Source organism: Gymnoscopelus braueri (assembly GCF_963280865.1).
Source record: "Gymnoscopelus braueri genome assembly, chromosome: 12".
Lineage (NCBI taxonomy): Eukaryota > Metazoa > Chordata > Actinopteri > Myctophiformes > Myctophidae > Gymnoscopelus > Gymnoscopelus braueri.
In genome coordinates this window covers 22,574,274-22,597,683 of record NC_137614.1, presented here as the reverse complement: position 1 = coordinate 22,597,683, position 23,410 = coordinate 22,574,274, and the positions used below count along the sequence as shown (strand labels likewise).

The 23,410-nt window shown below is 41.3% G+C and overlaps 1 protein-coding gene across 3 annotated transcripts in view; it reads left to right on the top strand.

The window, feature by feature from the left end:
- The first annotated feature begins 6,906 nt into the window (after positions 1-6,906).
- LOC308097488 (acetyl-coenzyme A synthetase, cytoplasmic-like) overlaps positions 6,907-23,410 on the top strand; it is a 28,275-nt gene continuing 11,771 nt past the window's right edge. The window contains exons 1-8 of one of the 3 annotated variants that reach the window (XM_080445283.1): positions 6,907-7,075; positions 7,550-7,746; positions 9,653-9,848; positions 15,647-15,738; positions 16,037-16,140; positions 18,078-18,150; positions 21,196-21,271; positions 22,635-22,746. In XM_080445283.1, the coding sequence (XP_080301409.1) occupies positions 7,620-7,746; positions 9,653-9,848; positions 15,647-15,738; positions 16,037-16,140; positions 18,078-18,150; positions 21,196-21,271; positions 22,635-22,746 (780 nt within the window). In that variant the 5' untranslated portion in view covers positions 6,907-7,075; positions 7,550-7,619. Of the gene's footprint in view, positions 7,747-9,652; positions 9,849-15,646; positions 15,739-16,036; positions 16,141-18,077; positions 18,151-21,195; positions 21,272-22,634; positions 22,747-23,410 lie in introns of all 3 variants that reach the window. The other 2 variants (XM_080445282.1, XM_080445284.1) reach the window with 2 other exon arrangements.

Sequence of the window (23,410 nt, the reverse complement as noted above, 5' to 3'; positions counted from 1 at the left end):
GGACTTTCCCTCTTGATTGTTGGTTGATGGATATCTTAAAACCGACACAAGGATGAAGTTGTTTAAAAACATTCAGACATCCTGTAATAGGTTATTTTAGATTCCTCCTTTTCTATAATTGGTTGAGACTGAACCATTTACTAAAACTCGTGTTGATACGAAATTGTATTTTGGAAACCCATGCGCAATTTCAAAGGGTGTTTGCCTGTGTGGGGAAACCTTTGGTATTAGTATGAAGTTGCTTTTGGGAAACTTTCATTTACTTTTTTTTATCACTGGTTGGACGCACACTACACGAGTTTAACACACAAAATCTGAGGTGAAAATCAATTGGATTGAAAGACACTCATCATAATCCTTGTCCCTGATGCTTCTGAGACACAGAAATAACCTTTACCTATAAACTTGAAATTTTAGATATAGGATTTCAGATCTTCAGTGCTTGAAATATGTCAGGAAGTCATTGTTTCATTGTAGTGTAGTTCAGCTTAAGTGAAGGAGAGTATTTTATTATGCAATGCAAGGGGAGGACAAACTTCGTTTCATAGTGTCCTGCTTGCTCCATCCCGCTGACATGTTACCTCCCATTCTCCACTGAATATGTTGTTGGCTTGTAATGGTTTCCGTTTGTGTCTGACTAGGTGAAAAGGCAACCAGACAGCAGACAAAATACTAAACATATTCGCTAGTAATAAACTCTTGTCTGATTCAGGTTATCTGATGTGTGCGTATACCTTGAGAGCTCCTGTTTCTATGAAGTGTTTGTCATTTTATTTTGGTAGAGGATTTTTCTGCTGACTTCAGCAGATACAGTATACCTAAAGAAGCTCATGGTCATATTATAGCCATTTCAAGAACCTGTTAGTCAGCACCTCATTCCGACTGGCTCAGGTTGTTATGACCTACCTAATTCCACGTCTGGGTATTATGTGTTATATGAATTGTAACCGGAACAGTGGGCCCCTGAGAATACTGGGCACCATTAAAAAAAAACATATATTTATTTATTTTATATTCTATATTTGATTTGATATCTACACCTATTTTATTTTATTTTTTTACATTTGAGGCCCAATCTTTTTTTTTTTGTTTACAAATGCTACACATTGCTAGTACAAAACCTGTGATATCCAGTCATTTGAGGGATAAAACAAGAAGTTGAAGGGTAAAGTTAGGTCTGATAATGATGTACGTGCATGTTTACTTAGAATCATGTATACTCTACATTCTTTCCGACCAATTAACAAACCATACATTTATTATTCTTTTTTCTTTTAAGTTTTTGAAAAAACTGCCAACGGAGAGATGCCCACAAGGTTTAGGTACCCACTGGAACGGTATCCATATGAGAGACAATGTAATATTGACTTGGTGGTTAGTATTAAGAATGAACAACAAAACTTTATAAATGAACGTAATGATTTATCATCATCTACAGAGGTGTAATGGAAAAATCTTCTACAAAAGTCTCAATATAAGTTTTAAATTACTGTGGTGCTTGTCTGATCCCTGACCTCTCGACCTTGCTTATTCAACCAATCAGTGCCAAGATTCTTGTACACTGTGGGCCAAGTGCCACATGCCTCCATTTTGTCTACTTCCTCTTTTTTTGTGTACTGTTTGAGCTGTTGTTGTTTTTTTGTTATATTCTTTGAGAAATACTCTTTGCTGAATCAAGTTTCTTACAAACAATAAATCAGTATTTCCACATCAACTCTGTTCCTCATTTCCAGTTTGTTTCCACGCAATTAATTACACTGTATGGGAATTTAGTTTGAAGATACTAGTGATGTGCGGGTCGGGTTTTTTCATGACCCGCCCCGCCCCAACCCGCGACGGAACGCGACCCGCCTCAACCCGCCCCGCGAACCCATATATAAATCTATGGCTCAACCCGCCCCGCGACCCGCGGTGGGAATATATATATATATTATATAGCGCTCTTTTAAGTACCCAAAGTCCCTTTATATGTCTACAGTAGCACAACATTGTCATGGGCTGAATAAACAAGCATGTTGGTCAAAATAGGGTTTTTTTTTTTTTTTTTCGTGGAGAGCGGCTGACCCGCTCACCCTCAGCCCGCATAATTTTCTCTGAAATCCTGACTCGACCTACCCGCGCCGCGGGTTGACCCGCGGGTCCCGCGGGTTACGGGTCGACCCGCTCATCACTAGAAGATACTATAACAACATTTAATGTTCCAGAATTTTTAAGAATTTCTAGTAATTTCTATAATCATGATCACACCCCAAGAAACATCTAATCGACAGAGTAAACATGGAATCAGTTATAATAAAGTGCCAGAAAAATCACTCAGAAGTATAAATGAGAACTTGCAAACGCACAAAATGCTGTATCATTGTAATGTGTACGTTAATACTGTATGTATTGTTTTATTGTTGTTGAGCGTTGCTCAAGAGGATAATAATAACAATAATAATAATAATAATACAGCCTAATAATAATAATAATAATAATAATAATAATAATAATGATAATAATAATACAACTACTACTACTAGCAGTAGTATAGTAAACATACAATAACTGCTGTATGACTGCTTTAACTTCAGTAGTAACTGAACAACAATATTTCAATGTTTTGCATTCACTTGGTTTAACATTTTTGGGACAAATAGCAGCAATTTTTTTCAAATCTCTCTCTCTCACACTCTGCCCTGTCTGTCTGTCCTATTCCATCTACATATATCCCCCCCCCTCTCTCTCTCTCTCTCTCTCTCTCTGTGGCTTTCAGGCTTAGACGCCCAGAATTCCGCAGCTGTGACATCACAGTTGGCCCCAGCGGCCAGCCCCTGGAATGTCACTCTATCATTTTGGTTAGAATGTCCCCCATTGTCACAGAGACACAAAGACAGACAGGAAGACAAGACAGCCATAGTATAAGTTGTCTGATGTTGCTGTGTGCCTTGTTGAGCTGCTGATAAGTCACGGCGAGAACTGAGGTCAACCCTAGAACTCTAAGGTCAAGAAGGTCTGCTGAAGTTGAGGTTTTATTTTATTTTATTTTATTGATGACTCTCAGATAATCACAGAGCAATGAACACTTGAGCAGATAACGTACTGAATTACATGAAAAATTATTCCATTATTTGGTGTAAAGGTGCATGAGCCTTTTATTTTCTAGGAAATAAGTCAACTTACAGTATGACTATGAGGTGATGATACGAGGACAGTTGTAATTCTCACAAATTAGTTTAAAATGTTTTAAAACATTATAAAGTGAAGTAATACACACAAACCATTAGGGGATTAACACATTTTCTATCAATAATCAAATGCTTGCCATCAGTTGGATAGAATTTAAGGATATGCCCAGTTTATCACAGACAAATGAATTTCTCATCCCCTCTCCTTCATCTATTTTGTCGTTCTCTTCAGGTTGGTCTATCAAGCTCTCAAACCCTTTCCTTCACACTCTTCCTCTCTCACAATCTTCCTTTCTCTATTTCTCTCCATCTTTCGCTCTCCCTCTGCCTCAGATCTGTTGCACGCTGTCGCCCCCTGCTGAGTATCCTCTCACCACCAACCCTCACTCACAAGTCAAGTAGCCTAGGCTATTATGTTATTTTATTAAATATATTATTTCTTGAACACGAAACTCACCATTTCCATCATCTGATCACATGATTCACACAAAGGGTTTTTATTTGGCACATGTCGTTAACATGAATAGTGCCAGTCACCTGTTTGTAACATGTGGAATCCATACATGTGAGGCTCTCTTAAGGCACTCTATGTATGGATTCATTTCTCGCCTGGATGAGTCCCGGAACAGTATTATTGAAGATTGTAAAGTGTAGCATTGGGCCCGGATGCTCCGGTACCATCTGGAGAGTGGACAACATGCCATGCTGCCATGCTGGGGTGACTGACTGGGTCCACGCACTCTTATCCTATGGGCCTTCACCATGCTCCTTTGAATATAGTCAGTGACTGGTGCTCTGTTTTGTTTTGTAGAGCAGGGGTCTTCAACAGGAGGTCCGGGATCCCTAAGGGGTCCTCAGAGATACTGCAGGGGACTGCCAAAGCTTTGTGGGACTTTATTTATTTTTTGGGCGGTGTAGCCGCCCCTATAAGTGGGGTTGGGACACCTCATTAGTACACCCTTCGCTGTACTGTGATTGGCTCATACATTAGTACACCCCTACATTAGTACACCCCTAGCTGTACTGTGATTGGCTGACTCTATTGGCTGACTCTATTCAGCACTGTGATTGGCTAGCGAGACACATGATGAAATTAAAGGGATACTTCACTTTCACATAAAATAAACATTAAAAATAAATATTTAAAAAAAATGAAAGAAGTTATGGCAAAATAAAGGCCCCCTCACACATTAGTAGGACACTCTAATGCGTGAGGGGGCCGTGATTTTTCCATTACTTTTTTCATTTATTTTTAATATATTTTTTAAATTTTTATTTTATGTGAAAGTGAAGTATCCCTTTAATAACCTATAAATAGGACTATGCACTTTAAAAAATATATATATTTTTTTAAGTGAGCTTCCATCACTGTGATGACCACTGTGATGACCACACCGCCCACTTCACACTGGGTGTGATTTCTGGGCGGTGTAGCCGCCCTTATAAGTGGGGTTGGGACACCTCATTAGTACACCCTTCGCTGTACTGTGATTGGCTCATAATTAGTACACCCCTAGCATTAGTACACCCCTAGCTATACTGTGATTGGCTGACTCTATTGGCTGACTCTATTCAGCACTGTGATTGGCTAGCGAGACACATGATGAAATTAATAACCTATAAATAGGACTATGCACTTCAAAAAGACCACTTTTTTTTAAGTGAGCTTCCATCACTGTGATGACCACTGTGATGACCACACCGCCCACTTCACACTGGGTGTGATTTTTGGGCGGTGTAGCTATATATCTATGGGTGTAGCCGCCCCTATAAGTGGGGTTGGGACACCTCATTAGCTGTATTGTGATTGGCTCATTAGTACACCCAATGCACTTAAAAAAAATCCATTTTTTTAAAGTGAGCTTCCATCACTATGATGACCACTGTGATGACCACACCGCCCACTTCACACTGGGTGTGATTTTTAAAATACATTAACCACTTGAACCCATATTCTTGGAGGAACAGGGTTGGTGAGTGGTGACGGTGTACAGGGAAAAAAGAGCAGACCAAGTACCGAGCCAAAGGTCAAGTTTACAAAGTATTGAGGGCTTGTAGATCGGCTATTTCCGGTGAAAGGGTTGGTGTACAGGGGAAAACGAGCAGACCAAGTACCGAGCAGACCAGGTTAAGTAGGCTACCGAGCCAAAGGTCAAGTTTACAAAGTATCGGAGGGTTTAATTGGTTAAATGTCACATTTTCCCTACTTAATCTCTCTCTCAGCTAAGGGGTCCTCCTTGGCCTGAAAAACGTTGACGACCCCCAGGGATATTTCACTTTCAAAAAAACTTTGGGTCATTTTATTGTCTACTCAGGCTTTTGAAAGCCCCCCAGACCGTTTTTAAGTTGCTTGATTCAGTATTTAGATATTTGATATTCATTTTATCAGACAACACCCCCTTCCTATACAAACTCAGTATAACTTCAAACTCCATTTTTAACATGATAAATTCATCAAAAACACCCGTCCTTGCTTCTGGTGACTCACCCTGCCCTCCTAATATGGCGAGGGGGCCGTGTTTTTTTCGATAACTTCTTTCATTTGTTTAAAAAAAAAAATGGGAAAATGAAAAAAAATCAATACAATAAAAAAATAAAATAAACGAAAAAAGTAATCAAAAAAACACGGCCCCCTCGCGTATTAGGAGGGCAGGGTGAGTCACCAGAACCAAGGACGGGTGTTTTTGATGAATCTAACATGTTAAAAATTTAGTTTGAAGTTATAATGGGTTTGTATAGGAAGGGGGCGTGTCTGACAAAATGAATATCAAATATCTAAATACTGAATCAAGCAACTTAAAAACGGTCTGGGGGGCTCTCAAAAGCCTGAGAAGACAATAAAATGACCAAAAGTTTTTTTGAAAGTGAAATATCCCTTTAACCCTTCGTGGTGCCGGTGCTTGGACCCGGTTTGGTGCCCCCCGCCGGGCTACATTTCGGCGTTTCTCCTCGTTTTATTTTGTTCACGCCGTTTGGTGCCGGGTGCCCTGTGCTTCAGCACCTCAAGCCCGTTGGATGACGAGTGACGACCCCTGCTGTAGAGCCCAGCCTTGTGGTCATCATGCACCTTTACCAGGCAGGCAGGCAGCCCATGACATGAAGAGTTGTCTCACTATTGTAAAATGCAATAGACGTCATGGTCCACTAGAGGTCAGTGGTCTACAACATTATAAACATCATTGCTGAGGGGAGAAGCGATTTGACCGTGAAAAGGAGTTTGGTATTTTATTGCACAAAACAAGTATATTGGCGCACTTGTTGTTTTGTTAATAAACTATTAGTATTCATTTTCTTTCTGCAACTCAACATGCACTTATTCTTTTGTCATATTTATACATAGCGTCATAGTTGTGAGGTGATCTTATTGGACAATGAATGGGGGCCAGACAGAGTTGACGCGAGGTTACCCCCCAGCTGCATGCTGGAAATCTAGTTCCCATGGGCCAAGGGGGTTGTTGCGCTGTGATTGGATATTTGGTTGTCACTGACAACTTGTCAGGGTGATAACGTTGTCCAAGTTTATAATATATTCTGTACCACAGCAACTACATTAAGAGAGGTAACTTTAGCCTGTTTGTTTGTACAACATAGTATTTTCTCCTTGGGGGTTTAGGGTTTTGAATATTTTGCAAACGCATGGGTATGTATGAGTAAGCCGAAACCAACAGCAGTTGCCCTTGACAACCAACTAGCCAATCACAACATGACGGGTCCCTCCACAGGATGGGATGTACTCTACAGGGCTACATGCACGTCTCTCCTTGTCCCTGCGGTCTGTCAATAGAAAAGGACTGGAGGAGGAGAAACCAGAAACCAGTGAAACTAGTGATCCAAACCACCGAGGAGGACGTCCATAAACCTGCAGCATGAATGCTCTCTTCCTGTGGTCTTGAAGCGTGTGTGCTTTGGTTGGTTTTGGTTTCAAGTGCATTTCTCGTTTCCTCCTGACTGTTAGCTTAGCCCGTTAGCCTGCACACTGACTACAGTGCTTGCTTGCTTGTCCTGTCTGTGCAACTACACACTACTGGAAGCAAACACACAGGTACTCGCCTGGAGGAGCCCAAAAAACGGAATACACTTTCTTTTGCCAACAAAACGGCTGCAGTTGTAGGGATAAAGACTGTTTATTTTTATGTTTATTATTGTTAATTTATTCTTTGCATGCATCGTTGTGGAGAGGACGGCATCTTCAAAAACAAGGAAGTGTCTGAATGAACTTAGTTTCTATCCCAGAGCTACTAGCTTTACTATCGATGTAACCTCACCATCTGTCCCGCTTTACGATCACTTCTTCTGACTGACCAACAGCCTGGTTATTGATTGTTCCATTGATAAGATCTGAAAAGGCTCTTCTTTTTTTTAAACTCGTCCTCTCGCCACAGATATCTACAGATCAGATCATACATCTACACATTTATCTGTAAACAAAGCCTCAGTCAGTCTGAATACGAGATGATTCCCGATAAGGCGCCGAAGGAGGACGTGTATCATGCATCGGGGGACCTGAAAAAGGAGGCTCACGTCCCCAACTTTGACAAATACAAAGAACTCTATGTCAAATCCATTGACAGCCCAGATGGTGAGTGGCTCCGTCTTTTACACTGTACATGTAACTCGGTGTTACTCGTGGATGAATTAAACACACACGGAAGATTTTACTAATATAGTGAAGTAAAGACCGAAGCCAACAGGATCTGGGAAACCTCGTTGAATCCAGACCTGCCAGGTTATTGCAATGCAAGGCACCTGCTGTCCCCACAAGTAGCTCCACAGTGAATCCTGAGTGTTAATATAACTCTAAAATTGTGCATGGTGCTAATTGATTATTTGCTCTCAGATTGATAAATGTACAAATGAACACTGATTAATATTCAAATGAAAACATCTCAGATTTAATGTCTAAAGGCTGAGTGAGCCTGTAACTGATGGAAATTCTCTAGATCAGTTCTCAAACATGCTAATGTCAAGGACCCCCACATTGATACAGTGTGTATATTGATGCAGACCCCCATTTGAAACGAGTTGCTACCAGGGACCCCCGTAAGAGATCTTTGTTGTTAGATTAGATCTAGTACATGATTGTACAACTGTCTATATTGAAGTAGGGGAGATAACAGTGAGAGAGAGAGAGAGAGAGAGAGAGAGAGAGAGAGTAAATTAATACTCAACATATACATTCTCTAGATTCTAATAGTGAAATTAATCAAATTTTATCGGGGACCCCTTGGAACACCCTAAAGGACCCCTGGGGGTCCTCGGACCCCACTTTGGGAAACACTGCTCTAGGTTGTCTTCAGATCCCCTCCACAACAAGGCTAACCGTATATAAGCACAATCCTGTTTACAAATTGACATGTAGTAGGCCTATATCTTGTTCTCTAACTAGAAACACTATAGATGTACTCTCTGCAAATAATTTATAATTGAGTTTCCGTGAGTGTACATGCATGGTATCAACTTCTGACACTGATTGCAATGCTCATCTTAAAGATTATTTTGATTGTTTACAAAGATATTTAAGGAAACACTTAGTTTACGATCTGCAGGCTATGAATTACACAGTGCAATTAGATATGTAATCCAACCTGTTTCCCAGAGACTGCAAGGAAATCTTACTCACTGTGTGTTTGAGAGGTTTTATTAACTCTTGTGTAAATTGTGAGGCGATGAGAGCAAGTGCAACAGCTGACCAAAGAAGATGTTTGAATTAGTTGCTCAATTAGCGTACTTAATTGCAAAACGTCAAATCACAATTTGTTATTACTTGAGATTTAATTGCGCTGCTAGTGTGTGTGTGTGTGTGTGGGTACTTCTTGACAGGAAGTAGAAAGGAAGCAAGGCAGTAGAAAGGAAAGTGGTATTGAAAGGATGAAAGGGAATTTTGAACGACAGCTGTGTATGTTGTAAATAACAGGCATTTGTCACTGGTGCTTGGCACTATATAGATATTATATTGATATAATAATTATAGATATATCGTTGAATGAGACTTGATATCGTCTGGAATTTTGTATGTCATAATATCATGATATGGCAAAAGTGTTTTCTTTTCCAGGTTTTAATCACATATATAATCACTTACTATTTTATACTTAAACTACTACTAAAAAGTGTCATAAACAAAACAAAAAATATTGTCACAATATTGATATATCAAGGTATTTGGTCAAACATATTGTGATATTTGATTTTTTCCATAGTACCGCTCAGCCCTATCAGTCACTATTGTAATTGTTGTGTTGTGTGGTTACCTTACTGTATGTGTCTGTTGATACAGTATACTGTTTGTTCTTTGATACTACAGCAGCATGATTAACTCATATCTCTCTCCAGTAGTTCATTAACCATGCATATATTATACAGATGGGGTATAGTATATATACTGTATATGCTTTATAGCATCACATTTTCTCTTAAATGTCTTGGTTTCACAATTCAGCGACAGTCCTAGATCCTCATTATCCCTGTTCCCTCCTGTGCTCCAGAGTTCTGGGGAGACATCGCCAAAGACTTCTTCTGGAAGACGAAACACACAGGCAGCGTGATGGAGTACAACTTTGATGTGACCAAAGGAGAGATCTTCATTAAGTGTATGGAGGGAGCCTGCACCAACATCTGCTACAACCTCCTGGACCGCAATGTCCACGACAGGAAACTGGGAGACAAAGTGGCCTTCTACTGGTTAGTGTGGGAGTGTGTGGGTTTAAATGGGGCCAGTGTGGTTGGCCGCTTGGCCACTCCCCTCTCTGTCCCTGTTTAGTACACGGTAAAATTCTCAGTGTTAATTTATCCATGTGTAACTCTGTTTATAAATGGATAGTGTATACTCCCAGAGTTAAATGAACACTGAGGATTTTAATGTGTGTATGGTGTGTGTGTGCTTAAATGGGTCCCCACTCTGTCTCTGGTTGGTCTCATTGTGTTTCTGTGTTCGGTGTGGGGGAGCCTCTGCAGAACAATGGGATGGAATGCCAACAGAGGAGTTTAGAGAAGACTATGAATGAATCTACAGTCATCCTCTTGTCTTTCTCACTCACATTCCCTCCTTTTCCTCACACTCAGTATCTGCCAAGTGTAAGCTATTCCCAAGCCAAAACCAGTTAAGGCTGGGGACTCCAGGAGCGCTCGTTTTGTTTCACGTTTTGTTTCACGATAACTGATAACTACTATGACGCATGGGGCCATCAGCTCACGAGCCTCAAGGCCTTGCTGTCAGCATGCCTGTCTTTGCATTTGTTGTAAAACCTGTGAACCAGAACGAACGAGAAAGATTGGCTTGTAAATTATGTACACACTTCTCTGCATCTTTCCCCGTCTGTCTGTCTCTCTCTCTTTCTGCATCTTTCCCTGTCTCTCTCGCTCTTTCTTTCTCTCTAAGTCCATCTCTGCCTCTCTGTTTCTCTCTGAGACATTCATATTCCCTCTTCATCTCTCTCCAGACTCGCACTCTCTCCTATTGCCCCTCCTCTCCATCTCTCTCTGTCTGTCCTTTCTCTCTGCCACCTCTAGTGTTGCTATCTTTCATCGCTTGTGAACACAATCTCTCCTCAGATACACTCTCGGCCCCATTTATCCTTATATTTTCTCACTCTTATATCTGTGTCTCGCCAGTATTTCTCTCTTTTTACAGTGGCGCTCTCTAGGAGGCAACCATCTGTGTGTGTGTACTTGGGTGTTTTTACAGAGCTAATTTTGCAAACCGCTGGACCGATCAGCAGTAAATGTCTTGTGCACACTGCCATAGGCCAAAGAAGTATGGTACCTTCTCCCAATGTTTTTAAATTAATTAATTGTTGGGGGAATAAATATATAAATAGATGAACGACCCTCATTTCCCATAAAAGCAGAATTTTGATTCAATGATTTTTGTTTGCCTGCCCTGGTTGGATTTTCACGCTGGGACCATATTTGTCCATAGAGTGGATCTGTTAAGAGTTATGTTTGCTGCGCTTCGTGGATTTGAGTTATTTCGGAAAGAAGCACTATTTGGGTTATCTTTATTGTTTTATGCCAGCCAAAACTCCAAAATGAACATGCTACTATTGGTCACTTTTAATGTTGTAGCACTAAATATACTGCATATAACGGTACCTAAGAACCCTAGATAAATGGATCAAATAAAATGTCTTTATTATAGTTCACAAGTAATGGACTTATCTGTACACTTACCTAAATGCTTAAAAGTAATGTCAGTGTTATGCAATGTCTCTTCAATCAAGTTCTCTCATACAAAGTTCTAGCTTCTATCCTTGAGAACATTGCTGTCAGAGCTTTTATGTAATGCCTCCCTTCTCTTGTATGGGTTAAGCTTCGACCCCCATCTCTAGCCTGTTTCTTTATTTCTTAGTGTGTGTATATTTCAGTTGCCTGCTCCTGGCAAGATTACTTCTAATAGAAAGTGGCTCTTATTCTTAACTCCACTTAGTAATGGACCAGTCTTTATGTCCTCAGGGTCTTTGTGTCTGTGTGAGAGACTGTCTGTGTCTTTTTTTGTTCCATCTATCCCTGGCCTAAGTGCTAACAGAGCCATGCGCTATTAATGGGTCACTTTTTATAGTGTGTGTGTGTGTGTGTGTGTGTGTGTGTGTGTGTGTGCAATGCAGCCATTGACACAAACGGTTTCTTGATTGCCTGGGGCACGTAAAATAAATATTCAGATAGAATTTTGGAGTTAGCTTTCTGGTTACCCAAACAGGCAACTTCTTTCCTTTTTTTTGAGTGTTGTTAGAGACTGGGAAGCAACAATCCTTTAGTTTGCTACCCTATACACAATAGGAGATATAGGCCTATCTGTTCATAAACACTTGAACGTCCTCGCGCTCTGCTCAGAGTCTGGGTAGTAGACGCACACGTTGGCAATCTTTTTTTTATTAATTTCCTCCCACAGAACATGACAGATGAATTGAATTGCGGAGGGAAGGCTCCTCTCTCCTCGACAATAGAAATGTCATCAACTCACTCTGGTAAAGTCACCGGGCTATCACCTCGTCCATTCACACCGTTTGGGTTGAATCGGACATTACACAGACTTAACAAAAGGAAGCTGGCAGCGTGAAGTCTGTTGCATGTCGGGTCCTACTGAGTCGGACATTTGCGTTCATACATACAGCCCCACCGGTTAATGTCAGAATAACTTCAAGGTTACAATGCTTGTGTGAAAGCCACTTCACAGTGATAAACTCGGCTCTCCTCACTTGACTCGTCTGCTCCACTTGACAATATCTGTCACAGACTAGTGTTATAGTTTGCGAGTGTTGGCTTGATAAAGATGTGCGCACAGACTCTGCTAATGGTTTTGAGTAACAAATACCGCATTAAGCACTCTAGACAAAAGTCAAATGATTGCTCTTCCTCATTCCATCTGTTCATAGCATGATTTGGCTCAACGTTTGTTCACATCAGCCAGAAAACATCTCTTCCTAGTATGAGTTGGCTTAACTTTTGTTCAAAACTGCCAGAAAACAGCACGAGTGCTGTTAGGAAATCAGTTTTGGTTACAGAACGGGTGGTGTCTAATGACTGGGTCTTGAAAAATAGTTTTTTCGAGCTTAGATGTTATAATGATATGAAGTGGATGATGTCAATGTGAAAATGTTTGCACCATCTATTTGGCTGCTTTCTATGAGCAGCCTGTGGAAAATAAAATACAAAATCTTTACTGTACTACCTCTACTGTTAACAATCGTGTTAATAAAGTATTCAATCAATAGATCAATAAATCTATCAAAAGTTGCGTATTTGTTGTGGAGCACTTGTGCACTGCTCGCCGCTTCTGGGACGCATCTGAAACGTGTCTGGTGGAATCCGAAGCATTGTGTAGAGCGGTCAGCTACCATGTCATGGCCGGAATCCAATGTTTTCATGAATCTCAGCTGTTTTAAAAATTAAATACTTGTATCTTTGTGGAAACACGTGTGTGTGTCCTCCTCTGCCTGGTAGTCTTGTGTGTGTGCGTGTTTAAAGGCCTGTGTCTCGCAGTTACACACATTGGTACACATACTCTCTCTGCTGAGAAGAGTACATGAGGCAAACACAAAAAAATGCACTCGTATTCCAACTGGGACACACACAAATACTGCTGAGACGCACACTCTCGCTCTCTCAAATTAAAGAGGCTGTTGACTGGTGTTCTTGGACAGTGCTGTAGTAAGCTGCAAGGATTAGCTAACTGTTGCTGCTGAAATCAACATTTGTGAAATCTGTAACTTTTTATGACTGGCTTTTTATTGGAACATGAACATCTTAACACATTTGTTTGAGGAGACGTACTGTATAATTTAACTGTGCGTGTGCGTTCGCACCACTGTTGCAGAGCAGGCCTGTAGGCCTTGCACAACAACACACATGCACATGCAACAAGGCAGTCTCACAGTTGAGCTTTGCTCATCTTTACATGCAATCCTTAAAAAGTGGGCAGGAATCCATGTGAATCCATATACTGTAGTGTAGCTACAGCACAGTATTCAGTGTTGCAGAGGATTCTACTTCCACCTTGCCCCTACGCCTGCATAGGAGTTAGCAGGCCACTGCATAGTAACAGATGCACCCTTAAGTCCACATCACCTACGATCATTCATCTCTTAACCACTTAAGTCCTATGTACAGTACTTGATCATATAATGCACAGGAAAGCTAGTCAATTGACAAGCTCAAAAAGCGTTGCAATGTGACACGTTCGCCTGGAGTGACATGACCAAACTATGGACTCCAGGTTGGAAGAGGTTTAACCTAAATTATACTTCTTTGCACAACCGTGTCGCTCGCTCAAAATGTGTTAGTTTCTATAATTAGATCATCGTACAAAGAAGTATAAATCAGGCTTGACTGAGCTCTTTGTTCTTTTCACGCTCTGTTTTCTCTTGGCCCATCTTTCTCCATACCTCATTGTCACACGCTTTCTTCCTCCCTCGCTCCCTCTCTCTTTTGGATTCTTCCCCTCCTCCAATTCCTAGTTTGTCAGTTGTGCTTTTCTTTATCAATGATATTTTGCACTCTCTCTCTGTCTGTCTGTCTGTCTCTCACTCACTCACTATTACTGTCTCTAGCTTTATTTCTCTGTCTTAGACTTTCTCTCACCTCCACCCTATTGTCTCTCTTCATCTCTCTGTCTCCTCTCTCTGTCTCCTTGCCAGTGATGTTTTGTCTGTTGTCTGGCACAGAGGGACAGACAGTTCTCTGAGACAGACGGAGACACAGACAGTTTTCTGAGTCAGACAGACAGACAGAGAGACAGTGCTGTATGTACTGTATATAATAATAAGAGACAGCGTCACAGCTTATCTACTTCAGTGTCTGCTCAGGACACAGCCATTTAGCAAGTGTGTATGTGTGCCTGCACCTAGTGTGTCTGTTCATATTTGTGTGCGTGCATGCATGCCTTTGAGTCCATTGAAGATACGTTAACATTGTGATGTTTGCTTTACCAAGCATGAATTATTATTATGCGTGTGTGTCCATGTATTGTACATCTACATTTTAACATGAGGCCACCAATGTGCGTGAGTGTGTGTGTACTGTGTACTTGGCTTAACCATACAAGTTATGAAAGTACATCTGAACAAATTTGTTGGAGGAGACATATTTGTGTGTGTGTGTGTGTGTGTGTGTGTGTGTGTGCCAACCAAGTACATGAACTGTGTGTGTGCCAACGAACCAAGTACATGAACTGTGTGTGTGCCAACCAAGTACATGAACTGTGTGTGTGCCAACCAAGTACATGAACTGTGTGTGTGCCAACCAAGTACATGAACTGTGTGTGTCAGCCAAGTACATGAACACAATTGATACTTTTGCAACTGAGTCCCCTTAAAAACCTCTGTACAAATTGTCTCTTCTGAAAAAGGAGACTGAACTGAAGCCTGTATTTCACAACTGGGCTGAATTATTATCCCTTCTTAATCTTTAACCCCTGTGGGAAACCTGGTTAAAGATGAAACATGTCACTGGACAGGATTGATTGTGACTGCCGTGTGTGTGTGTGTGTGTGTGTGTGTGTGCGTTTGTGTTTTAATGTGGTTGTTTTGTTCTACTCAGTGTGGTTAAAGAGACAGATTGAGTGGTTGGTGGTCAGTAATGAGTGTGTGTGTGTGCACGCTTGTGGTTAAATTGAAAGTCCTAGTACTTTGTGTGTGCGCGTGCCTGTTTAACGATGTGGTGAAGTAGTTGGAGGTGTGTGTGTGTGTGTGTGTGTGTGTGTGTGTGTGTGCAAGCTCTTACTGGAAGGAAAGTCACTTTGGATGAAAGCTTCAGATAAACCTAGAATACACGCTTGCATTGCTTGGCATGTGCTGTAAGATAAGATAATATACTGTAGTCCTTTATTGATTCCCAGAGGGAAATTCGGGTGTGATGGCAGTAAGAATGAAGTGTGTGTATATGTGTGTGTTTATCAGTGTTTAAATGTACTAACTAAATGTTTTCTCGGAGAGACTTGGCCTACAGACATGGAGGTTCATAAAATGTGTTTGTGTGTTTTGAAGGGAAGGTAATGAGCCTGGAGATGAACTGACAGTCACCTACAGAGAGCTACTCCACAGGGTCTGTCAATTCGCCAACGTCCTGAAGTCACAAGGTACTTCTGTACTGTCATATAATACTGTAATATTACACATATATTATGTAATATAATATCCTTTATCTTTGCGCACGTACAAATGTAATCCTGTGTGTGCATGTTGTACACCCTTTAAGAGTTAAAAATGGATAAATGAACACTGAGGTTTTTACAGTGTATAGCACATAGGTAAAACTTTGCTTTAATTCCAATAAAAATGTCTACTGTTCTTGTCGCAAGGTTAAGCACACATCTTCAAGCTATAACAAATATACGTTAAGTATTGTCTGTCCCTCTGTCCATCGTATGTCTTCAGGAGTGAAGAAGGGAGACCGCGTGTCCATCTACATGCCCATGGTGGTGGAGCTGGTGGTAGCCATGTTGGCCTGTGTCCGCATCGGAGCCGTGCACTCCATAGTGGTCAGCTGATAATATTATGTGAAATATTAAGAACCATCTGAAATCATCTTTAACCCTTTAAGACCGGGAAAGCATCTGTGTCATTTTGTCGTCCTTGGGGACGAGAGTGGTTAAAAAACAAAACCGCAAATATACAAGCTCAAATCTTGAAAATATGTGCAAATGTTTGAATTTATGAATATTTTTAAAGCGATTCTTTTTTACTCAAATCTTTGCTTCTGGGGGTCCTTGGAACACAATATTTTGAGATGGGGGTCGGCGGCCAAATACATTGGCCAAATACATTTTTGGGGTCCTTGACATGAAAAAGTTTGAGCACCACTGATAACAGTTAGGATTTAGCAGACATTTGTAGAATCAGCCTCAGGTCTTAATTGGTTAAGGGCTTTTCACAAGGGAAGTGACTAACGCACCTAATAGTGCTGGGAAATTAACTGAAAATGTATCAAAACCGACATTTGGAACCTCTCACTGACTTAATCTGTCTCACTTTGGATAATTCAGTTAATGATTTCCACAATGCTTGCATTCATGAACTGTGCCTTTTTAACGTGACGTGCCGAGAGTTGTCACTTAAATCAAATCACTGGTGCACAGACATCAATTGTCTAATAAAGTTGTTGAAGTCAGTTTGAATTCTCTGACAACCACCGTTGATGCAAAGAAGAGAAATTGAGTTGGAGTGAACAGAGTTGTAGCCACTCACCACTGCCAGTATCTCTGTTTACGTCTCTGGTATGCCAAAAAGAACAGATCCACAAGATGTCAACGCGTGCCGCATTGTACCACGTTGTTGGCATGTAGATCTACTCGGTGCCGCCTAGAAATGACATCATCAAATCTCCAACCTCTTGATGAGACTTATAGCGACAGTAAACAATCAGTAAAAGTTACTTTAAAACTATGTCACCTTTTTATCTCCGCCAGGCCGTACAGCTGAGAGATTATGTTTTCGCCCCTGATCTTGTGTGTGTGTGTGTGTGTGTGTGTGTGCGTGTGCGTGTGTGTGTGTGCGCAGTAACTAATCTCAGGCAATGCTGGACCGATCGAAGTTAAACTTGCACTCCCAGTAGGCCAAGGAAGAACCTCCACCCCATTTTTTTCAAATCGGCCTCATGCTGCCGCTATAACGGGCCGCTTCGCGTTATACCCTATAACTCTTGAACTGTAGGTTATGGAGTCAAAAATGTCTTCCCTGGATTCCTTGAATCTTGACCCAACTCCCAAATATAGGCCCTGCTCATTTCCGCCATTTAGTGTTTTACACGCGGGAACCAAGTGGGTATGTGGGCGTAGCGTTGCTCCACATGTGAAAAGCCCTTTAGTTTTTTTTACTGCAGTCATTTACCTTGTAGCAACAGGCCGCTTACCCATCATAAATTAATTACTCACTGAAGTTGGTCATCTGGACTTTCAGTACAGCAGGGACCAGGCAGCGACCAAGCATGGAAACATACAGGCATTCATTTTATTTTGTGTGTGTCACATTTATTACTAATCGCAATTATTTTGCATTATCGTCATAATCGTTTCCACGTTCAAAAATGTTATTACATTTTTTTACATTTCCAAAAATAGTGGACATAGCAGATCTACAAGCTCACAACATGTTGTGAGTGACGTGTTGTAAACTTGTAGATCGGCTATTTGCGCTATTTGTTAAACATTTTGTATTAAAGTATAAAAGTATTGAATTTGGCCTATTTGGGTACATTATTTATTTTGATTATTGGTACCAGTTTGTCAGTTACTTCTGTGTATATTTAAGTTGTCAGTTATTTCTGTGTATATTTAAGTTATTTGTTGTATCTGTCCTGTGCAAGTTTTGTTTTATGAAGCCTAAATGCAAAATATTAAGTGCAGAAAAAACTTTTAAATAATTAATTCAACACAATTTCATGATCGTGACAGCCCTATGTGCGCTTTCATGTCTCCAGTTCGCAGGCTTCTCTGCTGAGTCTCTGTGTGAGAGGATCATGGACTCCGAGTGTTCACTGCTAATCACAGCAGGTGAGACACACACACACACACACACACACACACACACACACACAAAAGAGGCCTATTGTGAAACTTGCTATGGGATACTTCTCATAGCATTATTTACATGTGCCAGTGACTATAAAGAGCAATACTAGTAGGGCAACAAGGAAGTTTGTCTACTTTAACCATCTGATCCTGCCCACTGGCCACCACAAAGCATTATGTTTTTGGAAATTAATAAGAGTTTTAAGAACCGGGTTTGTGTGTACTGTATGTCCCCTCTAAAATTCACAACTCATGCTACTATTTGTATGATGTCACAAAACAAACACCTCTGGCCATTTATTATTTTCCAAATCCCTTTGTTACACCTACGGTACATTGTTCTTGTGAAGCACTTTTGCTCTGATAGGCCCACAGACAATATTGACTCAACATACACTTAGGAAAAGCCAGGTTCTCAGATTTCATCTGTCGGTTTCTGTTCATGTTTGTACGATGCTGTAGTATTGTGCAAAAAAAATCGTTTGAGCACAGAATCCCTGCAGGAACTGTCCCTGCAGCAAACGGTACATAATTACCATACCCAGAATGATTGGTTCTAGCTTCACAAGATTCTTCTTGTTGGAATAGTTCAGATTATTCCTCACTGGCAGGTCTCTCGATCAACCAGGAGAGCAGTGACAGCTGCCTCCAACACTTGGATGTTTCTTCAGAAATGTACTAGTTCATATGCCTAATTTATATTTTGTCGCAGAACTGACAGCGAAAATGGCTGATCTACAAGTTCACAATGCGTTGCGGACGCAATGCGTTGTGAACTTGTAGGTCGGCTATTTTTGTGCGCAACACCATCGACAACGTATAAATAAATCTATATGTAGTCTATACATGTACCTGTATAGAATCACGGTACTCAAGTTGAAGTTCCACTTTGTCAAGTTCAGCTTGACTAATGGATCATAGATGTACAGTACTCTACTTTGGAAAGACAGTTTTGAAATCACAGGATGCAGTTGCAGCTATAATACTGTACTTGATTCATGACACCAGATACACTGAGATCAAGTTGAAATGCTCCAGGCTGTCACTGCATCAGTTTACCATTATAAGGGCCCAGACTGGGAAGTGATTGTGATTGAGCCCGGAGGTTGGTTGAGGTGTGTAACATGAGGTGCTGACTGCGTTGTAAAGCAGTAATAAACGTGTGATTAGCAGGATTATAGTGGCTGAGCCAACCACTAGCACTAGGCCTGGACCACTTAATCCTCTGCTACTAAGGCTGGTTATGGAGACCATCCATTTGTGTGTGCGTGCCGGCGTGCACACAAACACACACATACTCTATACACACACACACACACACACACACACACACACACATACACACACACACGTTTGTATTACTATACTTGTGAGGACATCAGAAGTTTAGGAAGGCTATTTTACAAATGCCTTGTTTTTTATGTTAATCCATAAAACAACCATTTCTCATTTGAGGACCCAGACAATTGTCTGCAAATGGGGATATTTGGCCCCCACAAGTATAGTCACACACACACACACACACACACACACACAGACACACAGACACACAGACACACAGTCATGGAGGTGCAGTAAGCTGATCACAGTGTGTCTTGCTGGGTCCATTCATTGCAACTGGTCTCCTGACAGCCAGCCGGGACTTTAGTACCTTGTAAAGAGGCTTATGAGAGCTTGGATGGTGATACAGACCATTCTTTTTATGAATGAGACACAACTTCCTCAACAGGTTATAAAAACAGCAGGGGTCAGTCAGTTACACATCTTGACTGAAGAGTCTAACTTACAACCAATTATAATAAACTTTATATCCATCCAATATAATGTATATACTGTAGCCGTTTTTGCAAGGTGATAGAAAGAACTGCTTTTGAAATGACAACTGGAGTAAGATGGAGGACAGAGAAAAGGAACAATTATAAAAATCTATATCTTATAAATATGCAATTCATGAAGTGCTTTAAAAGATCTTCTCTTTGGAAACACCGTTTTATTTAGGGTAATGACAGGTCATTTATCTTGTACCCGTCTGCCTGTGTCCCTTTTGTGCCCATATACTGTACGGAGATGTCTGCCTCTTGTCTACCTGTGTCCCTTTATGCCCATATATGGAGATCCCTGTAACTAAGTCCATGTCCCTTATATTATATTGGAATGGAATGCCCATATATGGGCATATTGGTTGGATATGCTGTCCTGGACAACTGGATATCCGAACTACTCGACGGCAGGCACCGCACTCCCTCGAGTCCTTACCGCTTATATGTTCTTGACCATAATATGGGCATAGCGGTCGGAACTGTGGCTCTGGACAACCGGATCTCTATCTGTCGGTCCCTGTCCCCTTTATGCCCATATATGGAGCTGACTGGTTGTTTGCCCCTGATGCCATCATGTCACATTTAGGTTAGACAACACACTCCATATTTGGGCGTAGCTGGCCGTGGTCTGTTTATGGTTATGTTGTCATGGCCATGGTCCGCCCGCCCGCCGGCCGCCCCGCCTGCCGGCACGCCTGCCCTCCCATTATCCTATTTCAATATAGGATGAATACATGTCATTGGATTGCAAATTTGTCCACCGGAGGGTGCTGAAAACCAAAACAACTTGGACTGAAACACACCACAAATGAAAGTCTATGAGCCACGCGACTCAACTATGCACACCTCTAGGTTGCCTTGTTCACCAATGATGGATAATGAATTAATTGTATTTAAAATTAGGCCTATTAATACATAAAATGTATCTTTGTCTTACATCTTCTGTATGGGGGTGCCGTAAGGTAATTTCTTGAAACACCATGCAATCGTTACCTTTAATGATTTAAAACATTCTATGTAATTTAATTGTGTATCAATATGGAGAACCGCGTATATTCGCAATGTTTAGGCGATGCACACTCCACCAGCAGCAGAGGTTCTGGAACTGAATCAGCCTTAGTAGTCATTCATCTCTCTTTCTTCTGTCCACTCTTATCTTTTCTGCACCCTTCTGCATTTCGTGTGTGTCTGTCTCTCTCTCTCTCAGATGGTTTCTATAGAGGAGATAAGCTGATCACTCTGAAGCTGATAGCTGACGAGGCACTGCAGAAATGCAAAGACAAGTAAGCTGGCTGCCTACACACACACACACACACACACACACACACACACACACACACACACACACACACACACACACACACACACACACACACACACACACACACGACAAGGACTACAGAATGCATGTAATCCTGAAAAGACATGATCTTAACTGTATTCATATGTAGGCTATTTGGGCTAATGGCTATGCTTATGATGTGCTTTACTGTTTATATATGCTATACAGTATAGATTATTCATCCTTGCCTGAGCATATACAAGCAAAGCCAGGCATATCAGCCTGAATGAAACGGCTGTCTTATAGGCTATAGGCATGTGAGCGGTTTATCACATGCCTATAGCCTAATTTATTTACAAATACAACAAGACGATGGCATTTGAGAAACACTTTAATTGAATAAATAGATTAACATTACTGTCAACAAGTAACTCCCCCAGCAAAAGAAATGTTATAGCTGGGATTCTCCAACAGAGTGGGGAGAAGGTTGGCTCAGAACATGATGTGTTTATGGCATGCCTCACTTTTGTTGCTATGCAGCCATTCTGTGAACCGTCGAAGGTCACTGTTTTCTGCTTTTATGTTTTGATTTGTTTGTGCCCGGATAAACTCCTACACTACATCTGTAACAACCATTTTACCCATACTTGACATGGTGAGTTCCCCATGAACTCCCCATTGCTGGAATGAACTCCCCATTGCAATTAGAACTGCGGAGTGCAGATTCACTCCCAATCTTCCACCCTAATCAGAGACCCACCTCTTCAGACATAAAGCACTTGCCGTAGCACTTGCCCCTAGCCTTGACGACCTTGCAGGCTTATGCAAAGGCTAAAATGTTATTTAGATAGCATGTTATGTAGACAGATGCCAGGTCATTGTTAACCCGGCATCTTATAGTGTGTGTATCGTTTCAATGTACAGATTATTTACTTTTTTGGATATTCTACTGTTAGACTGATGATAGGTTCTTTGTTTACTTATGATCCTAGATTGCTATTTCTATGCCTTTTGATGTATTGCCTTGTGTTGTCCTTGCTTACTGTTAGTCGCTCTGGATTCATCATTAATCGTATGCTAAATGCCTAAATTCTTAAGCAGCGAGGTGTGCTGATTGGCCATCTGCTGTATAACTCCTAGGGGAGATACGGCTTTAGCTTGAGTTGATTACCCCAGGGGTTATACGGCAGCTGACCAATCGGCACAAGCATATCACCCTCTCAGTTCTTTTATCACTCCTCTCACCCGGGACAAATAAAGGCTGGGTATATACTGTGTATATATATTATAATCACTCCCTTATCTTCCTGGCCCTCTCTCACTCATTTTTCTCTTTCTGTCTCTCCATCTCTCTGCTCCCCCAGGGGTTTCCCAGTGGAGAGGTGCATTATGTTGAAGCACCTCTCTAAAGAACCAGAAGAGATTCCACAGGGCTCCCAATCTCCACCTGCTAAGAGACCTTGCCCAGACCTGCAGGTAAATGACTACGGTAAACTGTAAAATTGTGAGCATTGATTGAACTCTTGAGAGTGTAAAAATTGTCCCATACAGGATTTTACAGTGAGAAGAGAGAGCCTAGGACCTTGGGGGGGAGGGGGAGCAGTATTACACCCACTGTCTCTTGTCGGAGGAGCTACACCACTGGTTTTCAAACTGGGGTCCGGGAACCCCCAGGGGTCTTTGAGGGGTTTTCCAGGGGTCCCCAGCTAAATTGTTGATAGATAGGAACCAAATGGACCCTTATGGGTTAGTAACTTAGAGGGTGTAGAAATGGAATGTTCCATATTTAGGTGGCCTCTTGCCTAACCTCCTAAATCAACACTGATGATTTTACAGTGTAGATTGAGTTCCCAGAGATGAACATTGTATCAAATGGGGGTCTGTGGCCTAAAACGTGTCAAACTGGGGGCACTTGGAAAGAAAAAGGTTGAAACTATTGAGGGAACCATACAGCAACCAGGTCATTTCACACCAGGCCAGACTACATTAAAAGAAGCCTGAACTAGACCAGCTACCAGTCTATGAGAAGTACTAACACCCTATCCACAAGTTTCCTAGGGCGTTGTGGGCATCACTTCCTGTCGATTTGATCCCTGATATACCTGATCAAATCGACAGGAAGTGATGCCCACAACGCCCT